The sequence below is a fragment of the Eleutherodactylus coqui genome, chromosome 11 (assembly GCF_035609145.1).
Source record: "Eleutherodactylus coqui strain aEleCoq1 chromosome 11, aEleCoq1.hap1, whole genome shotgun sequence".
NCBI lineage: Eukaryota > Metazoa > Chordata > Amphibia > Anura > Eleutherodactylidae > Eleutherodactylus > Eleutherodactylus coqui.
In genome coordinates this window covers 101,228,164-101,246,752 of record NC_089847.1, presented here as the reverse complement: position 1 = coordinate 101,246,752, position 18,589 = coordinate 101,228,164, and the positions used below count along the sequence as shown (strand labels likewise).

The 18,589-nt window shown below is 44.6% G+C and overlaps 1 protein-coding gene across 1 annotated transcript; it reads left to right on the top strand.

Annotated features, from left to right (window-relative positions):
* The first annotated feature begins 4,480 nt into the window (after positions 1-4,480).
* SAXO4 (stabilizer of axonemal microtubules 4) lies at positions 4,481-17,729 on the top strand. The gene is made up of 12 exons (XM_066583169.1): positions 4,481-4,632; positions 6,508-6,643; positions 6,768-6,921; positions 9,462-9,590; positions 12,210-12,273; positions 13,004-13,110; positions 13,224-13,292; positions 15,404-15,490; positions 15,578-15,658; positions 15,742-15,830; positions 16,720-16,851; positions 16,962-17,729. Exons 1-11 carry the CDS (start codon positions 4,488-4,490, stop codon positions 16,835-16,837), a joined length of 1,179 nt encoding a protein of 392 aa, XP_066439266.1. The 5' UTR covers positions 4,481-4,487; the 3' UTR covers positions 16,838-16,851; positions 16,962-17,729.
* The last annotated feature ends 860 nt before the right edge of the window (positions 17,730-18,589 follow it).

Sequence of the window (18,589 nt, the reverse complement as noted above, 5' to 3'; positions counted from 1 at the left end):
GGCTCTGTTCCCGGAGGGATGACACATAGTCAAGGCCAGAGTAGGATTGCAGGCCACCTTCGACACCCCTAGGATAGGTATTGCCAATAAATGGGATGATGGGGGTAAAAGTTATCACTCGTGATGCCACCATTCCCACACACCAGTATGCTACATGGCGAAGAATCGACACCGACACTTGTGTATTGTACCTTGGGTCCCCAGGAACGGTTAGGGCCCGGTATAACTTTACTTGGTATAACTTTGGCAAAACAATTATTCACAGCAATGCAGGCACAATTCTTCTCAGTGCAGGTAGAACAGAGATCAGAAGTCAGAGAGGATACACAGGATGAAACCGGCCCTACAGTCTTGAGTTATCTGTCAGGTACCGCTCCTGGACTGGGAGTACTCCAGAGGTAGGAAGGGGGTAGGGGTCACTCCGCAGACTCTCTGGCAGCAATTATTTACTTAAAGGATTAGTGACAACACCCAGCCCGGCAGGCGTGTGGGTGTGACTCAGTAGCGTACTCTACAGGATGATCCTGATGTTGGACGGCCGCATTGCAAACTTGTGATGTGAATTAGTACCTGTACGATGGGTCTCTATATACAGAATTACTGGGGATGTTCTCTCTTAGGGTCTTGGGACTCACTCCACTCACATCCAGACTCCAATCGCTACGGGATATCTCTCCTTCTCCTCCATTTTCACCTACATGGAAGCTGAAGGTGCTTTCATGTGGCTCTGTGTTAGCACTCTCTCTTTCTGAAGACAAGATGGAACTTCTTTCCCGCTCTCAATCACTCCTATTTATATCCTCACTTATACCACATGACATGACAGACTGATACATTTACATGCAGGCAATGATTTATTAGAGTCAACCCTTCTAGCGCTGCAGCTGTACAACACACACACACACTGGAAATTGGCAAGACAGGTTCACAGTGCATCTACATAAGACAAACATGTATGACATATATGGAGGGGACCAGGATGGTGTACTGGGCCACTACACTTTATATGAGGAGCGATGAGGCAAGTTCTGCTACTACTGTAAAAACTACAACCCCAATTCCAAAAAAGTTGAGACGCTCGAGTAATATGTAAATAGATGTTAAGAAAAGAAGAATACAGTGATTTGGAAAGCTCATATAACCATATTATATTCACAACAGAACATGGAACATATCAGGAGGGGAAAGGGGGACATTTTTCTATTTTATTAAAAAAATTAATTAATTTAGAAATTGATGGCAGCAACATATATCAAAAAAGTTGGGCCATGGTCATGTCTCCCATTGTGTAGCATCCCCTCTTGTTTTTTACAACAGTCTGTAAACGTCTAGGAAGTGAGCAGACCAATTACTGGAGTTTTTAGAGAGGAATGTCGTCCCATTCTTGTCAGATGTAGGATTCTAGCTGCTCAACAGTCCTGGGTAGAGATGAGCGAGTGTGCTCGCTAAGGCAAACTACTCGAGTGAGTAGTGCCTTATGCGAGTACCTGCCCGCTTGTCTCTAAAGATTCGGGTGCCGGCGTTTGGGAGCGGTGAGTTGCGGGAGTGAGCAGGGGTGAGCGAGTGAGAGAGATATCCCCCCCCCCCCCCCGTTCCTCCCCGCTCTCCCCCGCCGCTCCCCGCCAGCACCCAAATCTTTTAAGACGAGTGGGCAGGTACTCGCATAAGGCACTACTCGCTCATCTCTAGTCCTGGGGCGTCTTCGCTGGATTTTTCGTTTCATAAAGCACCAAATGTTTTCTATTGGTGGAAGGTCCGGACTGCAGGCGGTCGGTTCAGTCCCTGGTCTATTCTTCTGTGAAGCCATGCTGTTGTGAGGGATGCAGTATGTGGTTTAGCATTATCTTGCTAAAATATGTTGCCTGGATGGGGGTATATGTTGTTCTAAAACCTCTATACACAGGCTTAGCTTAGCATTGATGGTGCCATTCAAGATGTGTAAGCTGCCCATGTCATAGGCACTAATGCAACCCCATACCATCACAGATGGTCCCCAGGACATCGGGGTCCGTGGTTTCCAAGAGCCCGTAGATCTCGAGCATCCAATATTGACTGTTGGACTTGTTAAATTTGCACATGAATTTGTCCAGATTCTTTGAATCTTTTGATGATATCATGTACTGTAAATGGTGGGATATTCAAAGTTTTATCAATTTTTAGATGCAGTTTATTACAGATTGGTGAACCTCTGACTATCTTTGCTTCTGAGAGACTCTGCCTCTCTGAGGGTGATTGCAAACAGGTGTATTTGAATTGTGGAATCCGGAGCGGGCGTCCACCTTCGGATTTCGCAGCAAATACTGCCCATAGCATGCAATGCAAAAGTGATTCTTCATGCACACGAGCGGAAACCAATTGCGGTTTCCGCTCACGAATGAAAAATCGCAGAATACTCCATTTTCCTGTGGATTCCACAAGGACAGCTTCAATTGAAGTCAATGGAAGCCATCCAACCCACATTGACATTGGGGATGGCCCACCGATTCCACCAAAAAAGCAGGAATGTAAAGAAAGAAAATCTGTACTGCGAGCCGTGCGGACCATCCACAGTACAGAAAGAAGCAAGAGAAAGCAGATACGTGCAGACGCCGCTGCTGAAAGGGCCGGATTCTGCATGCGGAATCCGACCTGCCCATGTGCATGCGGCCTGACATGCTCTTTCTATACACAGTCATGTGACTTAGTAGAAAATTGACCCTCCAGCTGTTTTTCATTAGAACCACTTTTCTACCTTTTTGGTTTACCATGTCCCAACTTTTGTGAGATGTGTTGCTGCCATCAATTTCTAAACCAGTTACTTATTTAAACATGAAATAGAAAAATGTCTGACTTTTGGCTTTTGATATGTGTTCTATGTTCTGTTGTGAATAAAATAAGCTTATATGGGATTTCCAAAGCAATGCATTCTTTTTTTCTTAACACTTATTTACATTTTTCACACTATCCCAACTTTTTTGGAATTGGCGTTGGGAAACAGCACTGGAACGGGGCACGTCGTATATCAAACAGAGATCCGGAACTACCAGTTCCTTCATCATTGAGCCTCATAATGTAGTTTATGGGGCTCAAAAGTGATGACAGGTTCTCTTCTGCTATGGATACCTTTAGGGAGGGTGAATTATTTTACTTAAAATCATGTATTTTGGGCTGAAAATCATATTTGCAATAGGGTTTTTAGAGATGAGCGAGCATGCTCGGTTAAAGCAATTATTTGAACAAGCATCTCTTTTTTCGAGTAACTGCCTACTCGTCCGAAAAGATTCGGGGGGCGGCGGGGGTGAGTGGGGGGTGCAAGGGTTAACGGGGGGGGCGGGGGAAGAAATCTCCCCTCCAACCCTCCGCCCCCCGAATCTTTTCAGACGAGTAGGCAGTTACTCGAAAAAAGCGATGCTCGTTCGAGTAATTGCCCTAACCAAGCATGCTCGCTCATCTCTAGGTTTAATTTCTAAATTTGTACCATCTGTCTTCTGAAGCTTTTACATATCCGTGTATATAGATAATTGATACTAAATCTCAGTAGGAGATCCCTCAGTGAAGCTGGACAGACGGCTTAGTTTTCAGCTATTATCTCTCCTTTCCTGCACTTTTTATCGCTAAGTTTTGACCAACAAGAGATCTCTGGTGCACATCGCCTCCACTGACTGAACGACTATTTGTGTGAAAGCACAGGAGTGATAGTCATCGAGAAGGTAGCTGAGCGCTTATGCAACCCACAGTTATCCTGTGTAAAGTAACCGTTAGACTGCAGTTTCTATATACAGTGATATATAGAAGCTGCAGAAGAGCAAAGGAGCAACATTTTTAATTAAACCCCATTACAAAAATCATTGCCAGCGCAAAATGTGCATTGTCAGCTGAAATATATGCATTTAAGTAGAAAAAAGTCCCCCCAGAGGTGCCTATAGCCTTTAAGACTTGAAATACCTGCCTATTAAGGGGTTAAATACAGCGCACTGCAATCTTACAAGACCGTTATGAATACTTGTCATGGGTAGAACAAAAGGTGTTAAATGAATGCGTAGAACACAGTAAGGCCCTTTTTTGCGTGCATTGGCGTTTTTTACTGTACTTTTTGCACCCGCAGGGCATGTTCATGTTCATGTTTGCTCACAAAATACTGTCGCGTGAATAAGCCCTTAAAGCTATTTTCAACTATCAGTATTTGTAAGCAAAACTAGGAGCAGGTCCAAAATATGGCAGAGGTGCAAATAGACTTTGCTGTGCAAACTGCGGGAAAATAGAGCAGATCCTACTTTATTCTGCGCACGCTAAATGCACACATGGGAGCGAACCCAGTGAAATCCATGGGCTCTATTCTCCGGGTTTAGCTCATACAAACACAGTCACGTTAAGAAGCCCTAAAACTGAGCAATATCTTTATAAATCTTCCCTCGTCTTCTGCGTGGATTTGCAGGTTGATCTCTTGTGAATGGAATTCTACACTGCTCATTGTTAGTGTTACCATAGTCACTGTCGCCGGGTTATTCATGTTCTATGCAGTCATTCCGTGTCCATGCAAGCTCCGAGCGGTCTCTCATTACATTGGAAGTATGTCTCCAGGTATTCGGGGGAGTTCAGGAGGAAGTTGGGACCCTCTAAACTTCTATTGTACCAATTATAACACCTCATATGGTGAGTGAACGGGGGGGGGGGGGAATAAAAATGATAAGTTTAGAAAATAGTTTTATATATTTTATTGTTTTTTATATGTTTTGGTGTTTTTTGCCTTTCTCTGGATCAACATTGGGGGGGGGGGGGGGGTAATAGGCTGAACCTAAAAAATCTATAAGGGGTCTCCACCTACCATTTGCCATTTATAAAGCCTATGTGCTTTATTCAAAACAAGCTGCAGCTAGATGTTATTAAAAAGTCCATAGTAAAGTATAGAAAAGTCTACAGAAGCTGCGTTTTTGTCTTTGGCATTTTTTGGTAGTTTTTCTCTGGTTTGTGGCATTTTTATCACACTTCTTATAGTTAGCTTCATATACAGGGACTAGAGATGAGCGAATATACTGGCTAAGGCAAACTACTCAAGCGAGTAGTGACTTATGCGAGTACCTGCCCGCTCGTCTCTAAAGATTCAGGTGCCAGCGGGGGGCGGGGAGCTGGGGGGGGGAGAGCGGGGAGGAACGGGGGGGGGGGGGGGAAGATCTCTCTCTCACTCTCTCCCCCCCGCTCCCTCTTGCTCACTCCCACAACTCACCTCTCACCCGCGCCGGCACCCGAATCTTTAGAGAAGAGCGGGCAGGTACTCGCATAAGGCACTACTCACTCGAGTAGTTTGCCTTAGCGAGTACGCTCGCTCATCTCTAACAGGGACATAAAAAGTTACCATAAGTCCCACAACAAATAGTACTCTCACGCTTAGGCCCTCTTCAAATGTGTTCATGCGTATTTGCACAATTACGCAGTATTCCATGCATCTCCTAGCATACTTGCAACGTACAACTGAAATGCGCAGAAAAAAAATATACACCTGAACAAACCTGTTGAAGTTGATGGATTCTATTCTGTTCATATTGCACATGCAAATTTTGTGTGTGCAAATACACACTCAAATATACCCGTGTGGGGCCGGCCATACTTTCTGCACAATGAAATGCTTATGACCTATTTTAGTCTTTCCTGTCTTTTTCTCATTTTCTTCTGCCTTAGGCTAAATGCACACGAGCGAGAATCTTGCATGAGTTTTATGTGTTGTGAGACGCACAAAGAGACAACGGGGAACAGGACGGTGGGTCACAATGGCTCTACCGCCTCCTCCCGGGGAATCCAAAACATGGCCTGGCCCAGCTATGTGCAGGGGGTAAAAATAGCAACTATGCTATGAGTTTTCAGTACTTATCTGTTCACGTGACGCCAGTACCCCTATCTAGTAACTCACCGCAGCCGAGTCCACAGTCAAAGTATAGTTTTAAACCGGAGGCACATGGTTTTCTTTTACTCACATCTCCAACTTTGATTTTCCAAGAACAACATACTGCGGCAGTCTTAGACGTAACACTCCTGGCACATTTTCTCTGATACACTTGCATCAAGACGTCACTCTTCTCCTGTAGTATAGATGTCATCAGTCTCAGTTATCTGATGGAAGAACTCTTGGGTAGGCACTCCTGGCACAGAGGGAAAACACATACGGTCCTTTCAACACTTTTCTATGTCTCTTCTCTCGCTGTTCTAACGGCATTTAGCAGTGCAGTTGCTTATGCTAGACTCGTCCTCCGTCATGAAGTAGCGGAGTCAGTCTCTCCCTTCTACCTTGTAATTAAGCAGGGGAGCGTGTGATCATCACCGCCGACGCCTTTTACAGGATACTATCTCTTCCTTTATCTTCTCTGATTTTGAATTGCAACTCACATCTCAGTGTAGATAAGTTCCCATAGTTGCTTCACTCAACAGCCTTTGCCTGGTACAACTACGCGTTTTATTCTATATAGGTGGCGCTGCTGAGCCCTTTTAAAAATAAATATCTAAATTGCTTTCATAGTCCTCTATGCTGTTATGCAGGTCGCCAAAACTTTGATGCTGCCAGCGCCTTCCATTCGAGCACTAATACCCATCGTAGTACAGGGTACCAGTCCAACTTTCGACCAACTGTGTACTACTCCTCCAACCTGGACAGGAAGGATAACCCGTGCATGGGGTGAGTGCCTCATTGTATATTCCTCCTGCTGTTATCTGCTGTTAATAATTGATGAATAATTCTTTTTGCCCTTGAAATTATATTTCACTGCAATGAACCATCTCGCTTTCTCCCTCTGCATCAGTCTGATCCTGCGGAACAATTACACATCAATCACTAACAGAGACTTCACCCCTCATCAACAAGTGACAGGCGCTGAGCCTCTACCTCATGCACTTCACGGCCCACAGAGTGGGTACATTAAGAGCAGCGAAGTTAACAACCCAAAGTCTAGGGCGGTGAGTAATGAAAAATATTTATTACATGTGTAATATATACACTTTTCATCAAAAAACAATTCTGCCCCTAGAAGAAGTTGTCGTTTTGCTGCAAAACTCGGCATGCAGTTCCATCTCAGGCAGATATGTAAATGATGAGAGTTGTGGTGTGATTACATGAACGGTCTTGCCCCATTAGGTCCTAAAAGTGTTTTTTCCCTTGGCCTATAAAAATCTCTCAGAAGCTCCTTGTGTGTAGTGACCTCTTCTTCCGCTTGTGTGGAACTTGTAGACCACTGGGCGCCTCTACGACGCAGAGAAAAGATTTCACCCTGTTACCAGAGTCTGAGAGGGGCACATTATTGGGATGTGAGAAGCTAGATGGTTGTATCAATGAATTGTCCCCCACTGGCCGTTCTGACCAGACTGTTAGGAGGTGTTGGGACCAGTGGATGGGTGAAGGCACACAAAGTGACCGGGATCAAGAGGATGGTCTGATCATCCGATGAGCACGAGTGCAGCGTCTGAGGAGCAGGCCCTCAGCCGAGGAGACAGCGGGGGAGAGAAATAACGTTGTCACGGGGCTCTACCGTCTCCTCACTATGGGTGGCTAGAAACCCGACATCGTTACTGCAGGGGGAGACCAGCAATTAGTAACTGGGGTTACCTTAGTCCTTGTTTGTCATGGACGCCAACGTTCCATCCTCTACGGCGGATTACTTCACAAACAGAGTATTTTCTGAACGAGAACCAGGAATGTTCGGGCCTGTCCGTTTACTTAAACTCTTAAGGCAGGATCAATAAAACAGTCTTTGTACAAAACAAGTTGTAGTGTTGAAGCGGTGAGAATTCTCAGGGCATTTGTATAATCCACAGTCCAAGTTGTCTGTCAGATTTCTCTTCTGGCAAAACTTTCTCTCCACTGTCATACAATCACTCTTTCTTCGCTAAGCAGCGTTTTTTCCATATCTCCGGATACATGCGGTACCTGCGCTGTAGACCCTCATGTTTCCATCATGTCTGGGCTTTCACTCTCTTTTAAGGTTAGTGGCTATATGGAGGGTTCCTGGAATGGCTGGGCCCAAGCATGAGCGTCAGACCATCTCTCAGCTTCTTCCATCTCTCCACTCACCAACCGACTAAGGCCTCATGCACATGGTCATGACGGGCTCCACAAGCGGAATACCGCAGCGGAGTCCGTCACGGCACCCCCTCAAAGACACTATACTCACCTCCGGATCCGCTGCATAGCTCCCGCATGACAATGGCGGCGCGCATGCGCATTACAGCGCATGGCGCGCTGGCGGTGTCCAATGACGCACTGGAAGTGTCATATGACGTGGCCGGTGGTGGGCTGGGCGCATATTCACGCTATGGAAGTATAGCGTGATGGGCAGCTTCCATTGACTACAATGGAAGCCGTCCGCACGTATACCCGCGGCAAATAGGACATGCCGTGGGTAATTTCACACTGTGAAATTCTGCGGTGGAATCCCGCAGTGTGTACATTGAGGTATTAGGCTCAATAGAACCTAATAGCTGTGGTGAAAAGCCGTGGATTTTTTATGCGGCGGTAATCCGGCCGTGGGCATTAGCCCTAACTCTCTCCAACTCCTCTCCTCTTCTCACTCAAGGCCACCACCAACTAACTAACCAACCTTTTTGTACCTTTCTCTCCACACATACATCACGTGGACACAGACCAATCAACAGCTAGACAGATACATACATTTTCCAGACAACACCAGACATTAACCCTTTCATGTCTGCAAACTCCAATACACATAAATCTGATGCATTCCACCTTTAAGACAGTAATACAAGACAAACACAAGACAAGTATTCTGAGGTGCTGGAGGGGACCGCTAACTTTGGGCCACTACACGAACAGCTCCAATTGTCCGTCATCCAGATACAGGTGGCACCATCGTTATACCTGTATCACATCTCGTATCCAAGCTAGAGGTGGTCTAACAGGGTACTAGAGCCTCCATGCCTGCCTGTATCACATCTTGTATCCAAGCTAGAGGCAGTACAACAGGGTACTAGAGCCTCCATGCCTGCCCGTATCATATCTTGTATCCAAGCTAGAGGTGGTCCAACAGGGTACTAGAGTCTCTCTTTAAGGGATCAGTTCTGCACAATAAATTCTCCTTTTGCTCTGATATTATAATCACTTATATCAGCGTTACAATCACACAGAGAAAGTTTAATTTTATTCTGACAACTTGTAGGGGAGGGATTGGTTTTGACAATGAGTATATCTATATATATTAACCCTTTGCAATCCAATTTTGGATTCAGTGTTTCCTAGGGGGCTTTCTCTTTCTGCCATTATACAATGGCGACATCTGCTGGCTAGAGCCAGTACTGCGGTGTGGGACATGCTGGAGAGGCCCCCCGACAACAGAGCGGTCAGTAATCTACATTAAGAATACCCTAACGGACGTCTTCTGACATTGGAGCTGTACAGCCTTCAATCAGAATATCTTTAGACATCAGACAGTGGATTGGAAAGGGTTAAAGAGTTCACCAAATTATTTCTGCATTCATTACAACAGGTTAAGTCAGTTCATTTCGACACTCGGGATCACGGTTCTGAAGCTATACCTGGCATCTTACCACAACATCGCCCACTGCTGTTTGCACCACAAGGAAAGGGGTCTCCTGACATAGAAAACTTCCAACATGTAAGTCGATGTAAAGGGTTGGTCATTAGTCCTTCTACCACAAAACATACCCTCTAAGGGGTTGGCCACTAACTGGTACAAACTTCTGCTGTGCCGTATATATGATTATGTTTCACTCCAGGGATCAATGTAGGATCACAGTGCTTACCCAAGTCTGCCCACTGTAAGCTTTGGACATGGCACTGACCCCATCCTAAAGAATAAAGATGGCGACACTCGTGATTTAGCCATGTGACTGCTTCCCTGGCTGTTCCCTCGGGTCCGACCACTTTTGCGCAGGCACAGACGCAGTTGTTTTTGCAGTTTGTATCCACACAGTGACCACTACCATATTTATTCTTATGGACAGGGAGAGCAGCGCATGCAATGCTTACAGTGGGCAGCAGAGGGGCTTCATATAAAGAATGAGGTAAGCACTGTGATTATATAGTGGTCCTTGGAATAAAACCTAATTACGGCACAGCAGAAATTTATACTAAAAAGTGTCCAATCCCTTTAAATTTAAAGGAAAGATCCACTACTAAATGATAATATATAACATTCCACAATTAAATGGATTGTCTAGGATTAGAAAAAAGATTTGCATTATTTTCTAGAAATAGCGTAATTCTTGTCTATAGCATTCATTTGCTGATCCCGGGGTGTCCTGTCAGCAAGTGTTTTATTTTGCTACAGTGCCACCGCTGGTTGGTTGAAGCATTACACAATTCTCTTTGCAAATAAGGAAGGTGGAACAATACCTCTGCAGCGCCACCTATTGGATGGCAGCATTCCTTCAAATCAATGTCCGACCCTTTATACAGGTCTTTAGAACAATGATTGGGAATTGAAAACAAAACTAGAATCCATACACAGACAGCTGTTTCGGGTGTTTTTGCCTCTCATCAGTGTGCAGTAGGATCCTGGCTTGACTAGTGAGAGGCCTATGACATGGGTCAGGAGGGGTATGGTCTCTCCTTAAGGAGACCACCTAGTAAGTGAGTGAGAGGACTTATAAGGCCATGCATGCTCCTCTGGAAAATATATGCAAATAAGGAAACTGGAACAATACCTCTGCGTGCCACCTATTGGATGGCAGCATTCCTGCAAATCAAGGTCTGGCCCTTTAAGAAGGTTTTAACAATTATTGGAAATTGAAATTTGTTTTAACGTAAGTTTATATCCTGGCTTGAAAGGGATTCCGGCAAATGGATGTATACTTAAATCCTTAGGATGGCATGGGCTCAGAATCTCAGCCTGCGCCATCTGCATTGGGAACCAGCAGTGACTGACAGCTGACTTCCCACTGCAATAGCAGGATCATCCGCTGTTAACCCCTTACATGCCGTGATCAATGTTGATTGCAATATGTAAAGAGTTCACATAGGGAGGGTGCTCCCTCTGTGACGTCATTGGCCCTCCACAATGTAATTGCAGAGAGCTAGTAGGTTGCAATGGCAACCGGATGCCGTCCTGGTCTGCCACGACCTTTGATTGCTATGAATAGTGATAATGCATTGCAGTGCAGAATTACTGCAATGTATTATCATAGTGAGCATAGCTTCACAGGTTCAAATCCCATACAGGAACATAAAAATAGATACATCTGGTAAAAAAACACACACTTTTTGCTTACTTTCCCCTCTTTGTTAAAAAAACCCCTACATCATTGGTATCGTTGCATCCGTAACGACATATACAATAAATTGAAAACACTTTTTGTCCTGCAAGGCAAACACTATAAATAAAATAAAAACTGAGCTACAATGCTTTTTTATTCATTTCGCCTCCCACAGGTTCCCTTTAACACTGTGGGTGTTTGGAATTGACTGGGGTAGTGCAGTCCAGAGAACTGGTGCAGCTCTAGAGAAATATGGATCCCTGGAGATGGAGATGGGGGCCCTGAAGGGATCCACCATTATTATCTCACAATTATTCAATATGGTATTTGTAAGCAGAATTACAAATCAAAAAGTTTTCCAAGTGTAAACTCTCATCCTTAGAATAGGCTTCCAATGAGTGATCAGTGGGGATCCTCACCAATCAACAGAGAAAAAAGACCAGGGTCCCCTTCACCACCGTTTCTGGTAACATGCCACTCACAACCATGCAGAGGTGCCTAATATTACAGCTTAGGTTCATTTACATGAATAGGGGTCGGCTACATTGTATAATCCAGCCATATGTGGTCAGGTTTTGGGTACTACTGGGAGATTCAGCATCTTTGTTCTGCTAATTGGAGGGGGTCTTGGGGATTTGACCTCACTGATATCGGTAGTGATGGCCTTTCTTAAGTATCTGCATTAGTGATGAGTGAGCATACTCGCTAAGGGCAATTACTTAAGCGAGCATTGCCCTTAGCGAGTACCTGCCCGCTCGAGAGAAAAGGTTCGGCTGCCGTCTGCGGGGGAGGAACGGAGGGGAGATCTCTCTCTCCCTCTCTCCCCCCCCCCCCGGCCCCCTGCTCACTGCCGCAACTCACCTGTCACCTGCGCCGGCACCCGAACCTTTTCTCTCGAGCGGGCAGGTACTCGCTAAGGGCAATGCTCGCTCGAGCAATTGCCCTTAGCGAGTATGCTCGCTCATCTCTAATCTGCATGTTTTTTTTTAACCCTTACTGAATTTATCTTATTGCCACAGGGTCAATCTTTTATGTCTTCAGAATACAAGACTAGGTTCACGCCAAAGACAGTTCATCACCCAGGTGAGACCCTCATAGTCAATAAAGACGTGTCAGAGCAATTGTCTTACAAACTATGATTCTCCATCGCTATCAGTATCTTCGTTGATTGCCTTTCTAATGTGCTCTGCTACTTAATAAGGCTGGCTTCATACGAGCGTGTTTGTGCTTGATTTCAATGGGCTCCTTCACATTACTGTAATTATGATGGCCACCATCAATGACAAAATAGGTCATTGATGGTGGCCATGCTGTTATATGGAAACATGGGGAGGGTTGTATTCATGCTCCACCATAATGTAGTGCTTATGGCTAGGGAAGAACTCACAAGATAAAAAAATGGGCATGGGAAAAATCTGAGTGGGGGCCCTGTTCATCATGTACCCCCTTAGAATTTACATTGGCTGATGTCAAGCATGCTCTTTACGGTAAATGCCCTCCTGGTCATAATGTATTGGCAAATAGGAGTAAGGTCGGCTTTACATCTGTGGTTCAAAATACTGGAAGAGGAAGTGCTGCATGCAGCGCTTTTCTTTCCGTCCAAAAGTCAGGCACCTGGCAGAAACCGAACAGACTCCATTATAGTCAATGGGGTCCGTTCGGTGCTGTCCAGTTCCATCCTGAAACAGAGCTCTACGGCCACAGGGATTCCCCTTTCCTGCTCCTGGAATGGATTAGGAAAGCCGAATCCCCAATGCAGGTGTGAAACCACCCTAACTCTGCAAGTATAATTTATAAACTTCTTTCTTTACAGGCAGATCCCAAACTACAATAATCGGAGAAATGGAAAATTCTGGATTCACTGAAGGATCAAATTTGGAACCCATAACCCATGATCCTTATGCACAGCACAGTGTGCCGGTAAAACTCTTAACATTGGGATAGACATTGACTGTTGTCAGTAGATAGCAACTGTACAGAAATTCACTAACTTTTACTCTCCGCATTGTGATGTTCATATGTACTTGTCACAGAAGGGGTACCACCGCTTGATGGGACACAGCATTACCAAGACAGACTTTCTACCAACTTTCATCTTGCAGGTAACTACTAGATTCTACTTCTCAGTAGTGTTCTTTGAAAAGGGGAGTCCTATAGCAAAGATCGGAATGGAGCCACCGTTATGATACTATGTTTTGGCACCAGGATGGAAGGGTGTGGTCCCCCCCCCCCCCCAAGTTCTTTCCTTAACCCATTCCAATACAATTTCGGATTCAGGGTTTCCTAAAAGGCTTTCTCTTCTTGCTGTTATACAACAGTGCCATCTGCTGGCTAAAGCCAGTGTGTGTGCTCCAGAGAGGCTCTAACAGCGGAGTGGCTGGCAATAGATGGTAAGAATACCCTGTCGGACATCTTCTGACATTGGAGCTATACAAGCTTCAATCAGAATGTAGGAAGACGTCAGACAGTGGAGTGGAAAGGGTTAAAGGGCTTTTCCATGCAAAATACTATTGATGGCGCCAACAGTGGGCGCCTGCTCAGCCAGAATTCTGAGGATAGGTCATCAATAGTATTTTATGTGGAAAACCCTTTTAATCCTTTGGCCAATTTCTCACTCCTAATTGACAACCATACAGTTCCTCTGGAGAGGGGAGGGCTGCTCGAATAACAAACTAGAGCTATGCCCCCTCTCATCTTATTTTTTCGTTGATGTAGCTGTCTGAGGGCTTCATTTTTGTATATTATTTGATATATTAAATAATACAATTGAAATTTGACTTTTCAATGATATTATTTAATATATCAAATAATATACTGAAAAATTAAAAAAAAACCAAGTGGAGTTGAAACACCCATTTGCACCATCATTGGGGGGAGTTTGAGCATCACGCTGCGGGAAATATTACATGATAACTTTAATCTGTGGGTCAGTATTAGAAATGAGCGAGCACGCTCGTTTAAGGCTGATACTCGATCAAGCAATCGGTCTTGTCGAGTAGTTGATTACTTTACCGAGCACCATGCGGGGGGGGGGGGGTGCGGGGGGAGAGTGAGAGAGATCTCTCTCCCCCCTCCCCGCTACCCCCGCTGCTCCCCCGCATGGTGCTCGGTCTAGTAATCAGTATGATTACAGCTATACCAAATTTATACATTCGTTTTTTTGCTGCACTGCTTTAAAAAATATATATTTTCTATCACCATCTTCTGATCATCTTAAGTTTTTTATCTTTCCGCCGAAGGAGTTTTGTGAGGGCTCGTTGTTTTGTGGGATGAACTGTGGTTTCTATTGCCACCATTTTGGAGTACATATGACTCTTTGATCGCCTTTTATTACATTTCTTTTTGGAGATAGGGCGACCAAAGAAAGGCGCAATTCTAATGTTGTAATTTTGCTTTTTGTTGACATTTACCGTGCAGGATAAATAAGGCATTATTTTGGTAGATCAGACTTTTATGGACGTGGCAATACCAAATATTTTTTGCTTTTGTATTTAATTATAAACATGGGAAAAGGGTATTTTTAAAATTTAAAATTATCCTTTATTTTTTTAGAATCGTAAAAAATGTTTGCTTCACTTATTTTTGCTTTTTTTTTAGTCTCCTAAGGTTATCTGAACTTGCGATCCTTTGATGGTTAATACAATCTAACTCAATCCTTCAGTATTGCAGTGTGTGGTTATTTCCGCAGGCACTGTATTAAGACATGCTGCAAGCTGGTCTTAATAGACAGAAATAAATGGCAGCCCTGGGGGCCTTCAGAAGGCCCCCGACTGCCATAACGCCTGGACAGCACCCTGAAATCTCATCACGTGGAGGGGGCAGAATTGGCAGTTGCATTTAAAAGTTAACAGCACCGATCGGAATGAACTCTGATTGCAGCTGTAGTGGGCTGGTGTCAGCTGTCAAAGACAGCCAATACCAGCCATGTATGGCTGAGCTTCCAAGCCCGTGCCATATTAACTTTGCACTCCCAGGACCTATATATACGTCCTGGGGCATGAAGGGATTATGTATGATGTCCTTCAATACTGTAAATGGAGTTATCACAATGTAAATCATGTTAACGATTGCTACACCTGTATCTGAAGTTGGTTGCACCATGTTGAGGCCATCTGCCAGCAGATACTATACATATAGCTAATGGCAGAAGACAACCTTGAGAGTTAAATCGGTTCCATATAGAAAAAAACTTCTCTTTTCTTCTGTATAACAGGGCAGAGAGCTGCTACCAGCTTTGGCCAAGAACTCCGACAGAGACAGTGGTTTCACCAGGGAGCGAAATCTAGTTCTTCATACCAATGTAAGACTCATTTATTGAATTCCGGTTTCTCCTTCATTCACTGCCGTCTCCAACTTAGATTTTCCTTTACTTGACAATTACACACAGGCTCCATTCAACGACTTCCAGTCCAGTGATAAAGATAAGAACAAAGATGACCTTTTGGGAAGGACGTTCGTTGGTAAGAAGGTGAGAGATGGACATTTTGTAGGAAGGTCATTAATGCTCTTGGGATTTTAGATTACAATATGACTTCTCTCTTTCTCTTGTAGGAGGCTTCTGGATTCAGTAAGAATAATCTCACCTATGTACAGTCAGGGAAGGAGGCGCCACAACAGTATCTGACCAACTACAACCTGAGGTGGTGTATCTAGACCAGCTTCATTATCAATCACATTTGTAGTCCATTATTTATACAGTGCTAATAAGAAGCAAGGGAATTAATTTTCACACCTTAAACAATTACTAGACATGGAGAAACCAATTTACCAAATCTGAGGCTTCACTTTAGCAAATCGATTCATCCAACTCAATAGTCTTTGGCTCTTCTGCACCAGTTCATCGCCAAAAACAAATGTTTCACTGAGTATTAGGGCTCTCTTTCATGTATTAGATCACACATTTTTATATAGGATCATTTAACAGTAATTCCTATAACTTTGCAGTGACTTAATGGTTAATACTTAGTATCTCTGGTGGTCTAGGGTGATGAAGGGATCAATATTAATAACTATTTTCATGGTGGTCTACAATGGCTATGGCTTAATAACTTGTCCTTGCAGAACTAAAATTGTTTGGTAGTTAAAACTTAAAGGGGTTGTCCAGCAGGTCTCAGCCCTGGCGATCCAACACTCCATTCCCGCGGTCCTCCCGGCAGTGACCACTGCGGCCAATCGGAGGGTTCAGCATCACTGCCCGTTCTCCTGGCATCAGCGCTCACATTCTGGACAACAGTGAGCCTTTGATTGTCTGCAGTGGTCACTTGGTGACAGTCCTACAATGAAGACCGGGAGGACAGCAGGGCTGCAGCTCATGATATATTATGGGGGTATTCTCATCAAGGCACCATAAGGCGGCACACGCGGTACTTACAGTTCAAGCTTTATGGGGTCAGTGCACCTTGCAATGTCTGCTCATCCTTGGAAACCAGGTGGTAAACATACAAGCAGGATGCTCCTTGCGCAATGCATATATATATATATATATATATATATATATCATATTCTATATGTAACCACTCTTTATCCCAGGTTCTATGATCCCGTACCCCATGGCAGAGACAGAGAAGGTTGGACACGTGGCGGAATCCAGAAGCAACTGCACAGCGGCTTTTCAGTCAATAATGAAGGGCATATACCTGCCATCTAAAACAGTCTTAGCGGGTGAGGAGGTTGGATGTAGTTCTCTTGGCATTGACCTCAATGGTTTTTTTTCTTACTGTATACAACATATTCATTCATTGGAAAATATATCAATTATTTATAATTTGCAGATCCTGAACAAGTCAGCGCTCTTCAGAGCAGTAATCGCTCACTCAGAACACAACCTAAAGCAAAAATAAATGTCTCATCACCGTGTCTCTTAACGGATATTCCTGCGCTCAGAAAGGATTCGCAGAATCAAATGTTAATATGATGCAGACGGATCGTTTTGTCAATAGTATTCTTCGTTGAATGGTATCATCTATGTCCAATGAATACTTAGGCCGGATCAGAATAGAACCCATTGATTTCAGTGAGTTCATTCACTCCGCCCCCATCCCGCCCTCCCATTGCAAATAGTGTCGAGGGGCTGAAAGGCGGCAGGAGCTCCTGGCCCGGCCCGCCTCCTCCCCCTGCAGAGAGAGACAGCGTATATTGGCCTAGCGTGAAAACCTGGCCAACATACGCATGTCGGAATAAGCCCTTAACCCTTTCCAATCCACTGTCTGACCTCTGAAGACATTACGATTTAAGGCTGTACAGCTCCGATATTGGAAGACATCCGTCGGGGTCCTCTTACTGTATATTGCCAGCCTCTCTGCTGTCAGAGCCTATCCAAGGTGTCACCTCATGCAGTACTGGCTTTAGCCAGCAGATAGCGCAATTGTATAACGGCAGAAAAAGAGTAAGCCCCCTAGTAAAGCCAGGATGCAAATTGGATTGGAAAGGGTTAAGGTAGGTGGAACACACACTAGAACTGCTGCGGATTTTAGGCCGAACTGTACTTTTTAGCGAATGTGACCCCCACCCACCCTGATTTAAACGGCTATATAGCCTAATGAGGTCCAGATGTGTTCTTTTTCCTGCGGTTTTGTGCAGTATTTCGTGCTGCGTATTGCCTGCCTCCAATCTACTTCTATGGAGCCCTTGGGTGTGCAAATGCGCAATAAATAGAGCATGTTCTATTTATTTGCATGCACAAGAAATGCACATGTGAAAAAGGAATGTGAATGAAACTATTGAAATCAATGGGTTCCATTCTCTGCATTTTGAGCACTCAATTATTGCACCTGTGTGAAGGAACCCTCAGTCTGCCCACTGAGAAAGGTGTCAATCACCGCAGGTGGGCAGGGTGATTGATCCCTCATGAATAATGGCGCCTCATGTTATCTTCTCAATGGGGGCTCGTGTATTCCAAACAGTCATCATTTCATAATTCAACAGGTATTGTGAAAACTATTAATGGCTCCATCATAGAATTGACTTTTATCATCTAGAGCGCAGGGGGCCCACAGATTACAAGAACGGGGTCTTGCGCCCCCCTCTTTCACTGCACTGCCTGCAGTGTGGAAGAGATTGAATGGAGCTGTGGCTGAGCACGAATACTCCTTCTCCATTCAACTCTATGGGACTACCAGAGAGAGCACAAACGCTCAGCTATCCTAGGCAGGCCTACTAAAATAAATGGAGCGGCAGCATACGCACTACTCCACACAGTGGGAAGTGCAGTGAGGTGGAAGGAGGGCATGGGACCCCATCCTCATGGCCAGTGGGGGTCCCCCAAACTTTTAAACTCTGGATCAACATTGGGGTGGGGGTGGGGAAAAAGGCTGAATTGGACGGACACATGTCTTTTCTGGCCCTTACAATACTACGGTATGCTAATATGGGTTGAACTCCAATAGCAGACACAGGCCAT